At 42.7% G+C, this 21,568-nt stretch overlaps 5 protein-coding genes across 10 annotated transcripts in view; 2 read left to right on the top strand and 3 right to left on the bottom strand.

Moving 5' to 3' along the window:
* Positions 1-1,362: 1,362 nt before the first annotated feature.
* LOC148328723 (germ cell-specific gene 1-like protein) lies at positions 1,363-10,015 on the bottom strand. Its single transcript, XM_088306062.1, has 8 exons — positions 9,773-10,015; positions 8,984-9,072; positions 7,218-7,816; positions 4,864-5,046; positions 3,611-3,658; positions 3,369-3,521; positions 2,378-2,489; positions 1,363-2,260 (listed from the first exon to the last, which is right to left on the bottom strand). The coding sequence occupies exons 3-8, from the start codon at positions 7,411-7,413 to the stop codon at positions 1,876-1,878; spliced, it is 1,077 nt and encodes a 358-aa protein (XP_088162188.1). The 5' UTR covers positions 7,414-7,816; positions 8,984-9,072; positions 9,773-10,015; the 3' UTR covers positions 1,363-1,875.
* Positions 10,016-10,598: 583 nt separating this feature from the next.
* On the bottom strand, positions 10,599-12,524 carry atg12 (ATG12 autophagy related 12 homolog (S. cerevisiae)). Its single transcript, XM_088306066.1, has 4 exons — positions 12,356-12,524; positions 11,729-11,865; positions 11,568-11,630; positions 10,599-10,925 (listed from the first exon to the last, which is right to left on the bottom strand). Exons 1-4 carry the CDS (start codon positions 12,447-12,449, stop codon positions 10,866-10,868), a joined length of 354 nt encoding a protein of 117 aa, XP_088162192.1. The 5' UTR covers positions 12,450-12,524; the 3' UTR covers positions 10,599-10,865.
* Positions 12,525-12,531: 7 nt separating this feature from the next.
* isoc2 (isochorismatase domain containing 2) lies at positions 12,532-14,391 on the top strand. The gene is made up of 7 exons (XM_088306065.1): positions 12,532-12,654; positions 12,798-12,863; positions 13,028-13,152; positions 13,236-13,448; positions 13,521-13,591; positions 13,667-13,784; positions 14,237-14,391. Coding segments are annotated over exons 2-7 (594 nt in total). The 5' UTR covers positions 12,532-12,654; positions 12,798-12,862; the 3' UTR covers positions 14,303-14,391.
* Positions 14,392-15,363: 972 nt separating this feature from the next.
* foxj2 (forkhead box J2) lies at positions 15,364-19,989 on the top strand. Its single transcript, XM_088306059.1, has 10 exons — positions 15,364-15,509; positions 15,791-16,117; positions 16,733-16,807; positions 16,894-16,986; positions 17,108-17,233; positions 17,738-18,062; positions 18,208-18,375; positions 18,548-18,649; positions 18,723-19,052; positions 19,412-19,989. The coding sequence occupies exons 2-10, from the start codon at positions 15,800-15,802 to the stop codon at positions 19,522-19,524; spliced, it is 1,650 nt and encodes a 549-aa protein (XP_088162185.1). The 5' UTR covers positions 15,364-15,509; positions 15,791-15,799; the 3' UTR covers positions 19,525-19,989.
* The window catches only part of epn1a (epsin 1a), a 29,110-nt gene continuing 27,261 nt past the window's right edge, over positions 19,720-21,568 (bottom strand). For all 6 annotated transcript variants that reach the window (XM_088306054.1, XM_088306055.1, XM_088306056.1 and 3 more), the window contains one exon: positions 19,720-21,469. In XM_088306054.1, the coding sequence (XP_088162180.1) occupies positions 21,009-21,469 (461 nt within the window). In that variant the 3' untranslated portion in view covers positions 19,720-21,008. The remainder of the gene's footprint in view (positions 21,470-21,568) is intronic.

Raw genomic sequence — 21,568 nt, forward strand, 5'->3', positions numbered from 1 at the left:
GTCACAGCTGATGGTTGTCCTCTGTTGTTTTTGTTGATTTTTTTTTTTTTCATTTTACTTTTGATGTATTGTAACTTAAAACTCTACAGTACGGTACGTGACATTAAAGTTTTTCTCATACACGTCGATTTGAATCGATTTATTCACAAGTTAAAATTGAGAATTATGTTAAATAAAACAAAAAATGATCACGGCAAAGACATTTCAGAAATACGATTCAACGGAAAGCATAAATAAATCTCGCACCTGCTACTTGATATACTTTTCTACCATTTGATGAACGATAATTTGCGTTGATTATAATTTGGATGTTTTAAATTGCATTCACCTTGCATGGGTGAGAAAAAAAATTCTATTTTTTTTTTCCTGCATTAAAAAGCAGTTGCAAGCATTTTTATGGTGTGATATAAACACCCGGAATGTAAAAAAAGAAAAAAACAAAGAAAATCATTCAGTCTCTGAATTAAACATTGAATACATTTTACAACCACACAAACCATTTTAGAAATATTTAAAAAAATATTTTTAAGGAACAAATATATGTCTATATATGTACATTACTATACATTCGAAATATACTTTACCTGATAGCAGTGCCGGTTGAAGAAGCTTTTCAATTGTATTTATCCCAGACGGTCAATCCAGGATTATCCCAAATGTGTAACCTAAAGACATTCGGATGAATTTGGCAACATTTATTTGACAGTAGGAGTAATAATTTGAGTTTTCGATAGAGGAAGTGTTTTGCATATTCGGAGTCATTCTCATTCACGTGCGTTATCTGAGCACCAACCTTCATTTTTTTTGTGCGTGCGTGCGTGCCAGCGTCTCTTTCCAACTTTCCTTCTGACCCCCTGCAACCCTCTCAACCCATCTCTCCTTGCCCGTCTTTCTGTCCAACTGTGGATTACTGCTTCACACATAATCTTCTGTTCAACATCAGAGAGCAGACTTTTCAAAATCTCTATAATCTTTCTTTCTCGGTGTGCGTTTCGACTGTATCTATCCGTCTATCGCGCGGGTTTGCCTGCAGATGAGGTTTGTTACCGGCATCTGCTGTATTAATATTGGAATGGTTATTTATTTATTTATTTATTTTTGTCATAACCGCAATGTGGCCCATGATGAATTTATGTTTGACACCCTGGCTTAAGAAAATCACTTTTTGAATTCAACTACTTTACAAAAATAAATAAATAAATAAATCAAATAAAAATAAATAAAAATAAGTAATTAAATAAAAATAAAAAAATAAAAATAAATAAATAAAAATAAATAAATACAAATAAACATAAAAATAAATAAATAAATGAAGAGGTTTCCACGGCATTCCATTTTATTGAAATACACCCGTAGAGATCATTGCTTTACAACATGCTCGAGTATAACTACTGTAATGAAATGTGATTATTACATGAATACTTCTCAAAACGGAGTATTATTATGATCATCATTGTAAAAGCAGAACTTACGACACGGCTTTTACTATCCCCGCGGTTTTAGTTTAAGAGCGAATCATTCTGTTGTTGTGCCCATTGCTTTCTCACCCCGGCCGTCAGATGAATAAGGAGAGTGGTTCTTGACTTGCTCAATCTGTGAAGATAACGTCTGATGAGACCTGGAGCTATATTCTGAAATGTGATTGGCTCCAATTGGATTGTGTGGGGGTGCCGAATGAAATGTCTGCTGAATGTATATTGTGTTTGCACACGTACATTAAGCTTCCTCCCGTGAGGCACTGAGAAAACCACATGCACACGCACCGATATGTACTCGGTTCAAGCAAATTTTCCTTCACCTTCTCCGTGAGTCTCTGTCTTCAGTTTTTAAGCTCCTCAAGGTCTGGAGGGTGGTCTCTCTCTCTCTCACTTCGTTTCAACAAGGGGAGTCCACTCTGTCCACAGGACCCTCCATCTCGTCCATCTCCCTCTCGCAGTCTTCGCAGCCCTCCGGCCCGCAACCTCCGACCAAAACCAGCGTCGGCACGTCCCCGTTGCCCACGCCGACCACGCTGCCGTTGGGGGCCCACGCCACGTCGATCATGCCGTCGGGGCACTGCAGCAGGCCGCTGACGGAGTAGAAGCCCCCCGCGTCGCCGGCACCGGAGACCACCTCCTCGTAGCAGGGGGCCCGGGTGGCGGCCCTCGCCTCCTCCAGGCGAAGCCTCTGTTTGCGACGCAGCTCGATGATGGTTTTGGTGTAGGAGTTGAGCGTCACCACGGCGGCGCCCATGCAGCAGCTGAAGGACACCCAGGCAAGACTACAAGAAGCATATTTTAAAATATTAGGGGGGAAAAAAATTCATTAGAGTCATGCCTGGTAGAACTAAAAGGTACATTTTGGGGGAAAATGTAAGCTGTGTTTGGTAGTAACCTACGCAAAAGACCAGCCATAGTCCCAGGTCTGAGGCCTCCAGTCTTTCGGGCCCACAATGACGGTCATCTGGAACACGGTGGTGTACATCATGTGAGCCACCATCCCGAGAAGACCTGCAAGGGGGGACGGAACGGTAGGAAAAAACATTGCATTAAAAAAAATGAAATTGAATGAAATACAAAATATGCTCAGGCAAGCGTTAGCCGCCACACTTTGGAGTCAACCAGCAGACTGATTGCTGAAGTCAAAGCGGACCTGATTTTTATTTTGTGGCTGGGCCAAAAGTATTTAAAATGTCACTTAACTTCATGAGAAGCTGCTGACGCTGGTAACTTTCCAGCACTTTTTTTTTTTTTGGTTCGAAATGAAAATTTAGCATTTTATTTACATTGAAATTTTGGAAAACTTGATTGAGTGTAAAAAACTTTAAGCAGTCATTTTATTATTTAGGTTTTGATTAAAGTTAAGACATGCTAATGAGTCTGGAAGCTCCCTGGACTTTTTGTTGGAATTTTCAAACAAAATTGTCTCTTATCTTTGAGTCTAAAAATGGAAAAATAAACTTTATGCTGCATATTTGAAAAGTTATTTTGACTAACAATTTTATTTGATTTTTTTTTTTAATTTTGACACTAACATTTTCTCATTTACAGACAATGAGTAATCGTTATCGAATTCCTTGACTACAAATAATTGTATCGGCCCTTGGGAATTATCTTTTTTTTTTTTTTAAATATCGGACGATCTATAATATCTTATTTATTATTATTATTTTTTTAAGTGTTTTGATGGTTCCATTGCGCCTCAAAAATCAAAAGTACAATTTCTTTTTGTCGGAAATGCATCCGGGTCACGCAAAAGAACAGCAATTCCCTATTTTTTTTTGTCTCAACCAAAATGAAATGGATTGCTCCTCATCACAATATTGCTTCAATCCATGAATGAATGAAAAAGAAGACCTCTCTCGTTCGTACTGAATCGATCAACCTCACCTGACAGCACAGTGCACATGGCAGCGTAGGCACTGATTTTGAGTGAGTGCATCTCTTTGTGAGAGCACAACACTTCCAGCCACATGAGCAAGAAGCCCATCCCCAGCAGGCCGATGTACGTGAACTCAGAAATGACCGACAGCCAAAGCACACCTGCGGCGACGACGGCAAAGCAGCACGAATGAGGACTTGGAATGCGATTTTTTATTTTTTATTTTTTTTAAGGGTAACATTCATCTCACCTTGCGTCTCCCCAGGAGTCAACTCGATAAAACTCCGGCATTTCTCCCCTGCCAAGAAAAGCAACGATCAGTTCGACTATTTTTCAAAATGTTGATATTTTTGGTTCACAGCTAACAAAAAAAAAAGTTTTAATGAACTCCCTCAAGAAATTAAAATATAACTGGAGCCAGTTTAATTGACTGCAGCTGTGCTCCTATCACCTCAGTTTATTCGCGAGGGGGGGCAGTGGGTCAGCGCGGGCACATTCTGACACTCAGTAAATGTTTGATAATATTCGCTGTCGACAACTAATACACTAATCCGTCTCTTGAACCAAAACATGTTTGCATTGCCAGAAAAAAATATTTCTCTCTCCCTCTCACACTCTCTCTCTCTCTCCCTCTCCCCCTGCCCCTCTTTCTCTCTCTCTCACTCTCTCTCTCCCTCTCCCCCCCCTTTCTCTCTCTCTCTCCCTCTCCCCCTGCCCCTCTTTCTCTCTCTCTCACTCTCCCCCCCTTTCTCTCTCTCTCTCTCTCTTTCTCTCTCTCACTCTCTCTCTCCCTCTCCCCCTCCCCCCCTCTCGCTCTCTCTTTCTCTCTCCCCCTCCCTCTCCCCCTGCCCCTCTTTCTCTCTCTCACTCTCTCTCTCCCTCTCCCCCCCTTTCTCTCTCTCTCTCTCTCCCTCTCCCCCCCTTTCTCTCTCTCTCTGCAGAACAGCATTTACGATTTTATGAGAAGGTAAGATTCAACAGCGTTTAATCAGAGAGCCTCCAGCCAATTATTATTATTTTGAAAAAGCTCAATCTTGACGGTCTGATTAATCGGTCGGGCCCTCGTGTTTTCTTTATGAGATGCTGACCACGACATTCACCGCCTTCATCAAACAGTGGCGTATCTGACGCGTTATTGTACTATTTAAAATTTTGTCTCATCACACTGAGCAAAAATTGATTGAGTAACGGCTCATCACTCTCAAAAAGAGTCATAGGAATTTTCCTCCTGAAATTTATTTTTTGATGTATTTTGTGGGTGAGTTTCACTTTTGGAACAATAAAATAAGTTTTGTATTGACATTTATTGAGATGGACCTGAACAAGCTGATATCTAAAGAAGAGAAAAAATGATTTTTTTTTTAAATCATAGAAATAATATTAAAGAAAATTGATTGACCCAATTGGAAACACAATTCCTTCTCAATGCCAACATATTATGTTCGATATTAATATTTTGTCCCTTGGGTGCCGTATCAATATTGCCCTCCCACCTCCGCTCACCATCACTGTGTTTCTCGCAGCTTTCCCAAAAGCCGGTGTGGAAGTATCTGAACGCAAACTTGTCCTCGCCCGTCTCCCAGATGTAGTGAACGGCGTTGGCCAGCTGCCTCTGGCGGATCTTGGCCAACTCCTCACGTCTGGCTGGAGACAGCGTGCGGTTGAAAGGGTTTTGGGTCGGGCTCTCTGTGGGACAGCACACAAGTAGGGCGACGCTCAGACACACGACGGGGTTTGCACATTGTGGCCCACTACTGGACACAAACACGTCATCGTGACCAACCTCCCCAAGTCGTCTTTTCCTAAACTGCTCGAAACACTTTTCTTATTTGAACAACAAAAAAGACGAAAAGACAGTCAATACATCATTGCATATCATAAAGAGAGTAATCGAACTCTTTTTCGGACTATAAGGCTCACCGGATTATAAGGCACAGCCTCAATGAGCAGGTCAAATTTCTGCGGGAAATTTCCATATATTGGCTGTTGTAAGACGCACCGGGTTATAAGGCGCATTACTGCACATAAAAAAAAAACAGTACACCAAGCGTCATAAAATCAAAAATCACATATAAATTAGGTTTCGCTAACTTGGCGCATCAGCAAAAAACGTGGACTAATCAAAAGACATCATTTATATTTTTTCCCTAATGTCTCTCCGTTTCCGATTGATGCGTGCAAATGGAGTTTTGATTTTTTTTTTTTTTTGGTGAGATTTTCTATAACAGGTGGACATTTGGTGAATTCACTCATTAAAAGCTTGCCTGTCGCCTAGCGCCAACAATTGTCTTGATAGATAGACTTGATAAATCGAGGTCGGAAAACAAAACAAAAAAATATCACAGTACGTCTCCTTTAAAGTCATTAAATTACAATCTGAATATGTAACATTTGTAGTCGCGACGATATGTATACGTACAAGGGCCGCCGTCAACGTAGCAGCTTCGAAAAACAAATTTCCCTCTGGGATAAATCTTATATTAACCTAACCCAAATCTCATTAGGTCCATAAATCACATCTAGAGATATCGCGATGACATTAAGCCAACACTGTAAATTGCTCGAAGTACATCCTGTACGTTTTTTTTTTTTTTAAGCGTACACAGCATACAGTGTGAGCCGAGTTAATTCCTTTACGCGGTTAATCCCGTTGTGAATTAACCATATATGGCGAGGAAATAAAGAGCAGATGAGTGAAAACCACTCCCTCGGTGAACTTTTTAGACCCGTCAGGGGTGTCCACAGATTAAAGTAATCCATAATTAAAAGTGAGCTATGGGTAAAATGAGATTAAATAAAAAAATAAATAAATAAATAAAAATAAAACACCAAGGACAATGAGTTTTCAAGAAGCCTGCCACTCCACATCCACGTGGATTAGTTCCAGATATTGGCAGTGTGCTGCAGTGGTACAGTAGAAAGATGGAAGAACTTGCTTTGAGTCTCATCACGATCAACCAGGAAAGAAAATGTAAAAAAATAAAAAAATAATTTTTAAAAATCAAGGCAGCAAAGCATGTTCAGTACTTGGAAATCAAACAGTGCATGTTCACGACTAAAAAAATAATTCTTAAAATTCTGACTTGTTTAAAGATGAGACATTAATTCTGACAGTTGAGCGTTACCATATTAATGGAAAAACAAACAACTAAATATGTTTGTTTTTTTAGCATACTCAGCACACACTAGTACCATAAAAAATATATATAGTGAGATAGAATATGGCAAAGCAAATTTTAAAAAATTATTAACATGTGCTGGGTATTGGAGATAAATAAAAAAAACGCTTGCATTTCATAAATTATATTACCTTTTTAATTTTAAATCACATTTTAAAACTTTATTTCACATGACATAAATTTATCATAAAGTCAGCTTAAAAAAACGGTGACAATTCTGTTATGTTGCACTTTTTTCTACCTCCTAACAAGAACAATCCACTGAATACTTTTTTTTCTGGTAACTTTTCCAACAATATATATTGAATGATGACATTTTTTTAAATTATTTTTGTTAACTATTATGATGAAACAAGCTGGGTGAAATCACCATTTCGTAAGCATGTCGAGCCCAATTTGACTCAAATTACAGAATACGATCAGGCTATTACTATGTTATTACCTATCTGAAAATGCCGATTAATATTGCAAAAGTTTGCAAAAGCTCTTGTATTCGATCCCATTCAAATGTGCCAGTCCACAAAACTGCATAAGATTGAGGTGCGTTCAACGCCCAAAACTATGGAAAAAAAAAAATTAATTCCCAAATTGCACCCGTAAAACAAAAACTGTCCCACGTATAAAATCCGCCAACTGCGTTGCTTTGCCTAAAAAGTCTCAAGCATAAAAATCAAGTACCTGTCGTGTAAGGCTCGCTGTTGTTCTGCCCGCAGTTCTTCATCTTGACGGGCGACAGGCAGAGGGGCTTGACCACCTTGTGGGTTCCCTCGCACCAGTAGGAGGTACACAGGGCCAGGATGGAGAGCGCCAGGGCCAGAGAGGTCAAGGTCAGGGAGAGCAAGGAGCGAGAGCGGCGCGACATGCGCTCCGGCATGGCCGAAGGCACCGGGGCAGGGCGGCAGACGAATGCGGCGCACGGTGTGCCGGGTCCAGGGGGAAAAGAGGGATGCGGGAACAGATGCTTCCGGTGGGGAGGCGGGTCGGGAGGTGATGAGCTGCCAGGTTTAATAAACCGTGCAGCAAAGATGAATGTGATGTAACCGCGGGAGAGTGATTAAAAAGGGGAGGCCGGAGAGGAAGATGCTGTCAACTTGATGCATGTGCGGGCAAACAGATGGAGGTAAAAATGGACAAGAAGGGATTTCCAAGGTTCGCATAAGGAGAGAATTGCTGGAGGAGGGCTTGCCTGGAAAGCTTACTATTGATTTTTTTTTTCTATTGTTACCTAACTGGGCCTTTGTCAAATCCGCCAAGAAGAAGGGCCGCTGCATCTGAGTCTGAAGGTAGAAACAAGAGGTGGAATGCGGTGGTTCGTTATGAGGCTGGTATAAACTCAGAAGGACTTTCTCCAAACAAGATAAAACAGGATAAAATCTCTAGAAACAAACTCAGCAATCACATCAGTTAAATTGAAGTTAGTTCATTAATTAACAGTGTTTTTTTTTTTTTTTGTTGTAATTAACAGCTATTGCAATTTTTCCCCCTCAACCTATTTTTTTCCAGTCTTAAAGGAGTACTCACCCCCAAATTAATGACATTTGTTGAAATCTTAAATTTGGGGCAAAAAAAAAAAACATCTGTGTGACGCCATCTTTGGGTTAACTCATTCACTACCAGCCGAGTATGGCAAAACAAACAAACAAAAAAAAGGGATCTTTGACGTCTTTAGCCGTCAATGGCAGTCAATGAGTGAAACAATGAATTGCATGTCAATTTGGCTTTCTGTCCTCTGATTGGATGAGCAGAGAACGTGATGTAGTCACTTTGCCACCGCGTACAGGCTCAGGCAAAATGATCGGATACATTTGTACGTTAAATAAAAGGCAAATAAAGTAAAGAAACAAAAATGTGTTCATTCTCGGAATGTACATTTTATTTCATATAATGACATTTTGATTTTATTTATTAGCATAGCGTTTGATAGCTTCATTTAGCATAGTTAGTTATAGTATAGCATCCATCTGCACCTGGTCCGGCCCCTCTGTCAAATTTTAGAACCCATTGTGGCCCACCAATCAAAAAGTTTGCCCACCCCTGCTTTAAGACTAGCCACGATCGGAATAGTCAACGCTAGCGAGGCTAATGGCTAATCTTAGCCACCAAAAGCCCTTTTTCAGAACGCTTGGTTGGCTGGCTATTTCGCTACTCCACAGTTCGTTATTAACCCAGCGTCAACAGCAGACTAGTCGATAATCTGCTGTCGATTCCCCGACCGCGAGACAAAACACCCAAAACGCGTGATTAGCGATGAGTCGATTTGAAGTTTATAACGCCGATGCGGAGAAGTGACAGTCGACTCGTCGACTCACCGGTTCAACCCTTAATCCGTCGCCAACCAAGAAGCTCGTCTCGCCTCAAATCAAACGAACCAGTCGAGCAAAGCGCAAACAGGTTTCAAAACGTCCTCATCGTCGGTCGCTCGAGTTCACTCGCTTGTCGCTCACCTGGTTACTTTCTGAAACGTGCCATGTACTTCCTCCCCACTTCCTCATTAAGACTCACTGGCCTGCTGCTCATTATGAACGCCGCCGCTCTGCGAGGCCAAGAAAGAAAAGAACAAGAGACAGAGATGATGAAATTATAGCTAAAGCGCAGATTTGAATTTTGGTCGGTAATCTGTGTCAATCTGTAATCTGTTGGTGCCACAAATGTGGTTCGAACTATAGTCGCCTGAAACACAACCAGACACACTATACTGTGGCATTAATTCACAATTTTGGGGACTTTTTTCTGTAATTTACTAGGCGATATATTTCAAATCATTTTTAAAGCAAATTATTCTGAACAATTATATTTTACGAAGCCCATCACAAAAACGGTGGAGATAAGGACCACCAAATTATAAAGTGCAATCCAGTGCATTAAAACAAACGCCTTTATAAAGAATGTTCGGCCCTAGTTTAACAATAGAGGAAGTTAAGAAAAAAAAAAAATCACTTTCCATTATCATATTTGCAAAGTCATAAAATTTATTATACATCAACATCTATGACAAAATTGCTTTTGAGCGTTCAGATTATTTGGGGAAAAAAAAAAAAAACAGAACAGCTGTTTTTAACTCGCTTACATCGCAAAATTGGGACCTGGCCATGGAAATGAATGGTGATGGCATGTTAGCAAGCTATCAGGAGTAACAAGTTCAACATCAGTCATCAGCATGCAGACATGATTAAAATGGCAGCAGTATTATTAATATTAATAATTAAGCAAACTTTATAGTGTTAATCACCTACCAAAGTTCTTATCCTGGAGTTCAGTTCAGGAACGAGGGACATCAAATGTTAAAACGTCATCCAGTGTTCACCGGTGGCAGTGGAGGAGCATCGCAGCCCTCACTCATCTTTGTTCATCGAGAGCCTTCAAGTCAAAAATAACATTTATCCATCTTCAATGGGTCTCTTGTGACACAAAGGTGCCTTTCGTTCATTATCGCGAGCGTTGCCGCGTCCAGGATGAGCGTCAGTGACTCTCCACGAGCGCCGTTGCCGCCGCCGCCGCACCACCACACCCCCGCCCCTTGATAATCCTCGCGGCCAATAGTAAAGATGCCTAGTCGGGCTTTTGGCGTCAACGCCGCTCGACTGTCTTTCTTGGGAATTGGTGTCTGAAATTCACTCTGATTCATGTAATCTCTCTAAATCCTTCCGCTACTGTACTTGTCCCAACACCACCATCACCGTTGTGAACCCCTTCGTCGGGGGTTCCTTGACTAACTTCACCACCAAAAAATAATATATTGAAATGGATCAATTTTTTGCTTAGTTTCTGATGAATATATTAGAGAAATGTTTATGGAATACAACGCCAGAATGGTTCTAAATTCTACAGAATTGGTGCCCATAGTTCAAAGCAAACACGGTGCAGCAGCATTTAGCTGTTATGCTGCTTGCAAATGAAATTTTCCATAGTTTCCCCATGCATACGTGATTCAGGACTTTTGCTGTGATTCTATAATAATTTTTTGCAAAATCTTGTTCGTGCGCTGTATTTTCTGTTGGAATAACCACATCATGTGGTTTGAATATTTGTTTTCATAAATGACCACAAAAATAAACTGGATATTGTTGAACATTTATTTACAATATGTACATGAAACATTAAAAAAATGGGTCAGCTCTGGTGTCAAAGGATGGATTTTATACATGAGTATGGTTTCAACAGGGCTCCAAATAAGTATGAAAAATTAAATATGCATTATCTTTGGGGAATTTTGACCAAAGCAAAACAGACATACTGAAACCTGGGAAGTGTTTGTGTGTGGGAAAATAATGTTCCGAAATTCACATTGTCTCCTTTAAACTGGACAAATCAGGGACAAAATTGAAATCAACCCCAAGCTTGAGATTTACAATAATGCAGAACCAGTTTGCTGTCACTTCCAAAACACTGAAAGAGAAAGAGAAATAAAATAACTTTCTTTAACTCTCGAACAAGACAAGTAAAAGCATTGAGACGTTCATGTCAGAGTTGGTCCTCTAAATTCTAGACTTTGATGGCAAAACTGTCTTCCTTTTTCCATTCGATAAGCACTTTAATTAGGAGCAAGGGATTTTGGGCAGTCACAATGATTTTGACTGATCCGGCGCCCTCTGCTGGTCATGGCTGTGATTAAAAATAATGTTGCTATACCTGATGAATTTACATCATAAATGTTCTACGTTTAAACTTTCTTTATCAAAAAAAAATCACGACATGCAAAGGCAATTTTTAAACACCATTTTAACATTGTATAAGCTCAGATAGTGTTTTCAATTTAACAATTTGATTGCTTTATTTAGCGACTTTTCTGACCCCTAAATAACAACCCCCCCTTCCAAAAAAAACAAACAAAAAAAACACAAGAATTACTGGCAAGAAAAAAAATTAGAAAATGATTCCGCTTATGTTGTTTACGTCAGAAATGGAGACCCTTCTGTGATTTAATTCATTTTCATTAAAAAACAGAATGAAATGCTCAACTCACGCAAATATGACTACGGATGTAGTCAATCTAAAATTAGTCATGAAAGTAATTGTTTAAGTACTCACATCAAAGAGGACCCCCACTTCTTGGTCCGGCGATGGCGCAAATGACTGGTTAACGTAGATGAACTGCGAAGAAATACAGGTGCCAGTGTTGCAATGATGTGTTTATTCTAAAGATACGGCATTCACATGGGAATATGAAAGCCAAGAAAGCGGTCTCTTACCAGTTGTTCATTGGCATCCAGTTTGAGGAAGCGAGAGATAAACTGAGAAAGTGACTGCACCGTCCTACTTCTCTCCATGGCCCATTTCTTGGTTTTCATGATGGGGGTGTCCCCAACTGCCTTCAACAGGACATCAACTACAAATTGAAGCGAGAGGAGAAGTCAGTCTATTTTTCTGTTTGGTCAAAATATACAGCAGGGGGGGAAGAAGCAAAGTACAATAACTTTGTGAGTGTACTAAACTACATTTGATCAGGTATTGTCTTTTTGTTCCGAGACAAATGTAATTAAATAGCATTAAGGTGTAAACAAATATTTACAGCTACAATTTCATGTGCATTTGACAGCCGAATACATTTTTTTACTTGTGACACTCATCTTATGAACGGTAATTCCGAATTTAACTACAGTGCATAGAAGTTAGCATTAGCTACTTCCCCATTTGGAGTGACCCGCAAACAAACGACACTCTCATTTGTCAAATCTCTAAAAAGCAACGACCTGATTGGTCGTCATTAAGCACATTTGACGTGCACGTCACACACCCGGAAAAGGTTGTTTATCGTGGGCTTTCATATCGTTATAACACACTAAATTAGGAAGGGCGTATAAAATAGACTTTCTTACTCTTTTTCTTCTCTTCATTTGTCGTTGAGCCTTCGGGGGGTGAGTGTATCTCCTCTTTCTGGGGCTCGTTTGGTGACTCCGCATTGTCAGACATCTTTGTTGACGACTGGACTTTCCTTTCCCACCCACCAGACCTGAGCGGTACGATTCGTCTTCCGGTTTCGACCACCATTGGTTTACAGACACGTCAATCACTACGACGACTGATGCCATTGGTCGTTAGGCGCCAGGCGTGGTTTACAGGACACAAAACAGTCTTGCAACCTGCACTTTCGCCTTCTAGCTGTGTGCTCGCTAAGGTTTGTTATTGTCGATCTATGCTGATTATCTCTTTAAATAAAAAAGACAGGATGTCTCTTTATGGTTAATTATGCTTTCTGATTACTTGGATGGAACTTCCCCTTTCTTTTTGGCATGGTTACATGTTTCTCTTTTAACACAGGTGGTGGTGTCACATGAGGACTCTCACATTTTGAACTTCAGTGCGTTTCACAGTCAATCATCAACAGTAAGTTTTCACCTTGGCCTTGCAGAGGCAGCTTTGTTATAACTTCCGTAGCCTTATTGCAGTCATACTACCGAACAAACGGAGAGCATGTCACAGAGCCAAAAGATTCATTTACTAAACCTTCTACCAACTACCATGCACGTGCATACTGTAAATGTTGACAGTGGCAGGCATAGGCAGGCTCTCCACCAAGGATGCGGTGCTCCTCCTCTGCGACATGCAAGAGAAGTTCCGACCCAACATCTTCCAGTTCACCAACATCGTCAGCAATGCCGCCAGATTGCTCCAGGTTGCAACAATCCCCTTGCAGTAAAAAAATAAATAAAATGGTCCTAGTTTATCTTTAATCTTATCATATCCTCATTTTGATAGGCCAGCCGGGTTCTGGGGATCCCTGCCATCCTGACGGAGCAGTACCCTAAAGGTTTGGGCCCCACAGTACCGGAGCTGGGGGCGGAGGGCCTGACTGCTCACGCGAAAACATCCTTCACTATGATGATAGAGGAGGTGCAGAAGGAGATGCAGGCTTTGGGGAACCCTAAGCAGGCCATCCTGTGTGGCATTGAGGCGCATGCTTGTATTGCGGTAAAAACATTTGCAACTTGTTTAGTAAATGAGTCACAAGCTCTGTGTGATTAACCTTTAATCTGTTGGCAGTGTACGGCGTTCGACCTGCTGGAAAAGGGAATCGAGGTCCACATCGTGTCAGACGCCGTCTCGTCGCGGAGGTATCTGCTTACGCATCGCTGTTCTACGTTTTTCCACAGCTCAATGCGTGGTTTTTTTTTTTTTTTTTTGTGCAGCCAAACGGATCGCTTGTTTGCCCTGTCACGCCTGAAGCAGAGCGGCGCTTTTCTCACCACCACAGAGGCTGTCCTGCTGCAGCTGGTCCAAGGCGCCAAGCACCCCAACTTCAAGGAGGTGCTCATTATGTACTTGACTAGCCACAACATTAGGTAGAGCCTGCAAAAATCGAATGGGAGCGTTTTGTAAAGACCTGAATGCTAAATCAATTCCATAATAACATTTTTTTAACCAATTCCAATTAATTGCTGCTGTAGTTTTCTGTGGTATGTTTTAAATATTTTGGCCCCCCTTATACAGCTGGTAAAGCTAACCAAATTGTTAGATACGTCTCTCAAAATGGTGCATTAGAGATTAAACCACAATAATAATAAACATAATAGATGGATCTATATTATTACATGAATATTAATCAAAACAGAGCATTGTTACCCTTGAAGCCTCAAGGGTATTATTATATATATTTCACAGAATTTCTGTATAGGACGCCATGTAATGTTGTGGCCTATCAGTCTACGTTGACATTTTTATCATCTATATAATGATTAATTTACTGTCACACCCCGCAGATTCAACAGCTTATGATGCAGCCGTCCCCTGACACGGGCCTCCTTGCTTACTTCAGTGCGCTCTGAGAAGAAAAAGAAGTCATATTTGCAAACGATATGGAATTCCAAACTATTTACATACTAAGTGCTTCAATAAAAGGATCCTGCATTATTAATTGGATATGTCTGTTTGTCTGAGTGCTTGGAAAAAGCAGTAATAACGAAAGTCATTTGAGAATTTCATCGATTTTCTTGATATGAGTGATGTCTTTGTCCTCGCTAGTAATCCAAGTTGGTGTACTAGTAAAAAAAAATGTCTTGACCCCTCGCCAATTTAACGTCATGACGCAATTATACGTCATCTCCGCTTGTTCTTTCTTCCTTCTTGCTCTAAAAGTGTGGTATGGTACTTACCAAGGCATGATAATCAAACTTTCGGAGCGCTTCAAAAGTTTATTGTCGTACTTTTGCCTTCGACACGTTTTGTTTACGTATTTCCGGTAGGCTGCTCGCCAAAGACCGCGCATACAAGCAGTTCGTGTACTACAAAGACCAAGATTCCTTGCGGTTGAGCATGCGCAGAGTTTCCTGTGCGATCGGCGTCTTCCAATCACTGCTCGCGCGCATATTCGAGTTAGTAACCCAGGAATGATATTCGGAATTTTAAAAGCCTGAATAAGGGCATATTCTTGTTATTACGCGCGTTTACATCGATTTTAAACACCCGAATACTGCCAATATTCGGATTTTAAAAATGAATAGTGGCTGGGTGTAAACGTAGTCATCGTCTTTGTTGTTGTATTATTGCTATTTTATTTTACATGCAACGTGCCGTGTAACAGCTGCAGCCGTATGTGAATGAATGTGCTGTACAAATAAAGTTGTATTGTATTTGTGCCCCCTCAAAATACACGTCGTGTTGTGCATGTTACTAGTGAGGCAAAAACTGTGTACTAGTTGTTCTATGAGTGTCCTTAACTGTCCGTCAATGAAATGAAAAATTCTCAAACGACTTTCTATACAGTACAGTAGTCTAACATGACATGCTCCCTCTTGTTCGTTGGAGGGAGGTGAGGAGAGGTGACCAACAAATTTGCAGGGGAGGCGTCCAAAAGTCGCTGATGTCACCCAGGAGGGAGGAGCGACTGACGTCATTCATGCGCAGGCAGAAAAAGGGAGGGGAAGAAAAAAGGAAGCTTCCCCGATAGGTCTCGTTGTGTACAAAGTTTCACAAAACTTTTTTACCGACTCGAACCCTGGAGAGGATTGCAATGCTGTGGGGGCAGATCTAAAGGTGAGGTGGTGGGAGAGGGTGGGTTTCGTACTTTTGACATTTTGCACCACCATAGTGGTGACAGCATCAAATATTCACACTTTTTCAAGGCCTTGGCCCTCGGGTGGCCACAGGGAAAACAAGGCACTCTTCTCCTTGTGGAGAAATAGTGTGTGTCAAGAATCGTGTGTGAAGTGTAACGTAGTTGGATTATTTCTGGTGAAGTAAAAGTACATGCAATTGCAACTCTAAATAAAGTCCACTGTTTTCCTAATAAACTAACACCGGTGATTTGTCCTTAGACTGCCAACATGTCCTCCAATCTGGACTCCAGTCTCACCAGCATCGACTGGCTGCCGCAACTGGGAATCAGCAGCCTGCGTTCCGGTCGCGAACGAGGAGGAGAGAGGGAGAAGAGGAGGGACAGAGGAGGAGAGAGGGGGGACTTGTTGGCTTCCGTGCAGGACCCCTCTCTGGCCAACCCCAAGGGCAAACCCCCGCACAGCTATGCCACCCTCATCGCCATGGCCATCACGGCCGCGCCGGAGAGGAAGCTGAGCCTGAATGACATCTACACCTGGATCAGTGACACCTTTCCTTACTACAGTCGCACAGGTCGCGGATGGAAGGTACGCAGGTTCTAATTCTCATTTAGTTTTCTTTTTGTATAATAAAATAGCTTCAGCCGCACCACATTATCAGGTATTCATTTAAATATTTTGGCTTAAGTCAGAAAAGGCGTGCTGTCCGCTGCTACTTATTTGGCTGCACAGAACCTCCCATCAATTTAAGTGAAACCTTGAAATCAGGGCGTGACCCCGTCAGTGGACGCATTCACCCCAGAAACATTTGCATCTTTTCTCTTCTGCACTCTGGGGGGTGTACTACATCTAACGCCAGGGGCACAGCTAGATGGTGACCAGAGGTGGCCACCCCCCAACATCTCGGGAAAGATTTTGATACCTGTGACTTTAATGCCATTTTCAAATGGATAGATGCAGTGTTCTCAGACCACTCGATTTCAAGTTATTTATAGCAACTGCACATTTAAAGAATAATCTTACAATTTATCTAAATAAAAAACAAAACAAAAAAAAAACAGGTCCTTATAGAGAAATGGCACCTTGAATTCATTTGAATAATATTTGCTTACACTGCTCCCTCACACACACACACACGCACACACAGAGTGCATTATTGTCTCTTGGCTGGGTTGCATCGTGACATAATGTTCTTCTGCACAGAACTCCATTCGGCACAATCTGTCCCTTAATAAATGCTTCAGGAAAGTTCCTCGTCCGCACAACGATCCCGGAAAGGTGAATAGTTGCAAACCTCACGGTGGGATCTAACACAACCAAACGTTGACTGGAGTCTCCAAAATGTCATGTTTTGCTTTTTCCAGGGCTCCTATTGGACAATGGACATGCCTGCGGTGTCCAATCAAGCCAGGGCGCCGAAACGCCCCTACACAGACGAAGAACAGCAAAGGCTGGATGTGTGTCAATTGTTCAAAATCAGTCTACAATATCGTTCTTATTGAATAATTCTGTGACACATTTTATTTTATGCGCGCGATTGTTAGTCTGTTCTACAAACTTGACATTTTGACTTTACAGGTCCCACAAGAACCAGCCAGAGGCCCCACCCCTTGTCCAGTTTCCCACAAAGAAGGCGGCGTGCCTATTAAAAAGTCCCTGGAGCATCCCCACCGGCCCGCTTCCCTCTCTCCTCCCCCATGCAAGGTAAAAAACATCCCGAGGCTTGATTTGGACTAACTGTATCTGACGTAATCACACCACTATCATGAAAAACAGAAGGGATGGGCAAGTACCGATACTAGGTATCGGTATCGTGGCGATGCCGGCCTTATTTGAAGGTATCGGGTACTCATGGAGGTTGCTGATACCAGCTAATGATACTTAAGGCAAAAAAATAAAATAAAATGACGTCACGCAATCCCCCCTCGGCAATAGGCGGTCCCTATGACACCTCGGTGAATTATCAAGCTCATTCCAATCAATCAGAGGATGGAAAAATGTTGATGTCATCAAGGGCCAGCGCTACGGCCCTCTGAGGATGAATTTGAAATCTGATGACAACACACAGAGGCTAAAATGTGATTGGACAAAGACAAAATTCCAAAGTTGGTTGTAAATGTAGGTCAGTGCCTCCGATAGAGTTGCAAGCTTGTTCTTTTTTTGCTCCTTATTTCATTTCTACTAATACATCACGTTGTGTCTTTGCAGCAACCATACGCACCAGCCCCCGTGACGCCCATCAATACTCCCCCCAGAACCGACCCGACTCCGCCTATCCCGCCTCTTTCCGCTGCCAGTGCCTGTCCAACATTCCGTGCCCACTCAGGACCGGAATTGGCTCCCTCTTCCTCGTCTTCTTCTCAAGCGACCGTTTCATCTCTCACTTTTTCTTCCCCAACTCCTTTACCTGTGACCCCGCCCTCCACGGCGGAGCCGCCGCTGCGATTCACCTTTGACGAGATGAACTTAACCGACTTATACGCGTCTTTTAAGTCTCTTTTTAAGAGTATGAGGGAGAGAGGAGGCTCACAAGGTAAGCAAAAAAAAAACGAAGGGGGGAAAAGAAACCTAAACGTGAGAGGATTTATTTATTTTACAGGATGCAACACATGACAAATATAATCGGTTGCTCGCTTGATAAAGGAAGTGACTGAGTGATCTGTATTTGTTTTTGTTAGTTGATTCTGTGGCCATGCCCAGCAACGACATCACCCCGCTTCACACTCCGACTCTCCTACCCATGTCTCCGCACCTTGGCCCACCACCGCCACTCGCAGCACCTGCGACCGTGGCGCCGCTCGCACCACCTGCCCCACCGAGCGACACAGTGCGCCTTTCACAGCACAGTGAGTCTCCACATATATCTGAAATTGGGCGAGAGGTGCGCTACACAACGCTCGTTCGCCTTCATCGGTGTGCGTGCACTTGTGGCCGACAACGAGACGCTCTACAACAGCCATGTCAGCGGACTATCCGAATTCACTTTGCTTGGTTTTTAAAATTCTGTGTTTTCTGTAGCGGTACCAGCCGACTGGTTCACAAACACAGACTCTCTGAAGGAGAGCTTCCGCATTGCCAGTAACCTTGATTGGTCTAACATTGACCTCTCTGGCCACCCAGGTTAGACCGCACGAAAGGACCGATTCACCCAGTGAGGTTGAAAAATAACGCTTTCCTTACTTTGTGCCGTCAGACTTGCTGGAGAGCATGCGCCAAGCGGAGCTATGCGACTGGGCCCTGGACCCGGCCCTTTTCACTTCCCTGTGCGACTCCCTCAACCGCTTCTTTGCCCAGAAAGGAATGCTGACCTCGGGGAGTCACTCCCCGCTGGCCACGGGTGCGCATCACCCCTCGCAACCACCGCCTTTCTGCTTCAACACGCCACCGCCGCCGCATCTCGCCGTCCATCCCTCGTCCTTCCATTATGGCCCCGCCAACGGTTCACCGCTGCCCCGAAGGCCTCTACACACGCAGGGCCACAACCTTCATCGACCTGTTCACGCACCGCCTGCAAACACAGCCGGTAAGACCTGGTTAACGTCATTGTTTGGAAATCCCGAGGTTGTCTCATCGACCGGTCCGTAATAACTTCTCTGCTGGCCTAACATAATCAAGAAATCATGATCATATTCTTCACATTGTATTATATCCTAGTTTAGAATTTTTAGGTTAGTTTTTATCCAATCAGAATTCAGCTTGCTCGTGTTGCCAGGCAGATTTCACGATACCAGTTGCGCACTATTCGTCCGAGGCCTTCAGATATAATCGCGCGGGTTTCTGTTCCATGTCTCAAGGAGGCTTTTACCATATCTTTAAAACTATTACAAAAAAAAAAATACAAACTGTATCTCGAATACTCATGGTGAACGTAATGTCTCTCAGGTGGTGTACAGCCTCACACTATGGCACCGCGACCACGTCCTCCTTTTAAAAGTCTCCACAGCAACAGCGAAGAGATTCAGGACGACTTCGACTGGGATTCTCTACTTGCCTGAATAATGACAGAAGCAACCAGAAGACAAATGAACACTACGCTTTCTTGTCGTTTACTTATGGCGCTTGATCAAAAGTGCCATTATTATTATTTTTTTTTATAAAAACGCCTGATCCCACCTGCTCCTTGCCGCATGTGTTCCGCAGATTCTCGGGGTGTGGTTTTTGCGACGCATTTAAAAAGCAATTTGATCAAGGAAAATAAAATATACATTTATTCTTGTCACATTATTGTACTCTGCAGCAGTAAAAATTGCAAATAGGATAAAGACATTAAAGTACAGCACAAGCATGAAACCAGCCATTACCCCACATTCTGTTCGCTTTTTTTTTTCTTTGTTAAATTTCTTTTCCATTTTACTTGTCAAATGTGAATGTTCACAGGCAAAACCATACGATTACCCAGTAGAAGATTTTTTTTTCCCTGTTGATATAAAATGTGTAAATTAAAAGAACAGCATGAAGCATGTTGTCAAGTCCCTGTGTTTTTCTTTTTTTTTTTGTCATCTTCTCCAACCTTTCAGTTAATCAATGTCCCACACTGGTGCCAAACAAGGACAGTGCAGCTTTCGGGAGACGTACAAACGGGATTGAAATGTTGTGGATTATCAAAAATGAAAATCAGATTGGCAGTCAAATGTGCTACCCTCAATCATACCTCATTTGAAATTCCAACATTGCAGAGTAGGAATACATGTTTAAAAACAAAATGAATGGATGCAAATTTCTTCTGTTGTGTGAGTCACCGAAACAAGACAAAACACAAGAAAAGAAGGGCGACATAGTGAAACACGTACACAGAAAGGCATTGGAAAATATTTCAGACTTGCACAAACAAGCGTTCGTCATTTCGCACCCTCGGCTCACTTTTCGCATACATCGTTCACAGATCAGTCAGGATGTCGATTCAGCTTCCGCAGCAATTAGGAAAATAAGCATTTAATTTATATTTATATATATATGGCATGATCACATTTGATTTTCCTTAATTGTTCCCAAAAAGTGGACAATAATACAATAAATTAGGCTTAAATTAACTTGAAATGATTTGACCACATTGTACCTGAAATACATTTTTTTTTTCTTTTTTTCAGTCCATGTGCAGTTTGTTAAAAATAATTCATGCGCGCCTTTCCTCGCGCAGATTCAGTGTTTATCAAGGAAGAGGAGGCGGAGTTTCACCCTTCAGTTTGTTTGTTGTCCTCCGCGGCCGCTTTCTCTCTCAGTGCGCAAACGTTAGACATGAACTTCACGCGGAACATAAAGACGACTAAATAAATAGATCTCTATTTCCCCCCCCGGACCTCAAAAATAACGCCTCTTGAAATTAACGTGGTGAAATGAGTCCTCAGTGAAATGCTTTTTGGACAGACAGAAATAAGATTTTCTTTTCAACATAGCTGAGTGCACATTTGCATGTGTTGAATAAAAAGGGAGCAGCAGGTTATGACAGAGAATGTTGAAACGGGTGAGCGCTGACACGTCCTCAAAGAAGAAACGGATTGGTGCTGGCTCCCGTCGTTCCCGCGCCCCCCACAGCGCCCCCCGCACCCATCACTCCTCCCGCTCTGCCGGGCCCACCCAAAATCAGCTGAGGGGGCGCGACCCCTCCGGGACCCAGCATACCGGAGCCGGGCGGCGCCATCGGGGAGAGCCCGCTGTAGCCCATGCCCATGGAGGCGCCCTGCATCATACCCAGGCCCATGCCCGGGGCCCCCATGCTCATCGGGCCCAGGCCCATAGCGGGGGGCGGCATGCCCAGCAAAGGGTTGGGAGGCACGGGGCTGGTGCGAAGGCCGCTCAGGCCCAGCGACGAGGGCTGAGGCGAGATGGAGGTCATGGCGGGCGCCACGCCGAAAGGGTTGGACGAGGCCGGGGTCGGAGAGACGCCGCGGCTGGAGATGGTGCTGCCCGGGGTCACGGCCATGCCGGGTGCTGGGGAGGAGCCTGAAGGCAAAAGGTGGGAAACACTGTGACATCTCAGAACAAATACAGCGGTACCTTGACGCCAAGTTGAATCGGTTTCGTGACTACACCGGAACATGC

Source organism: Idiotropiscis lumnitzeri, chromosome 10 (assembly GCF_059441095.1).
Source record: "Idiotropiscis lumnitzeri isolate Australia: NSW breed Sydney's pygmy pipehorse chromosome 10, RoL_Ilum_1.0, whole genome shotgun sequence".
Taxonomy (NCBI): Eukaryota; Metazoa; Chordata; class Actinopteri; order Syngnathiformes; family Syngnathidae; genus Idiotropiscis; species Idiotropiscis lumnitzeri.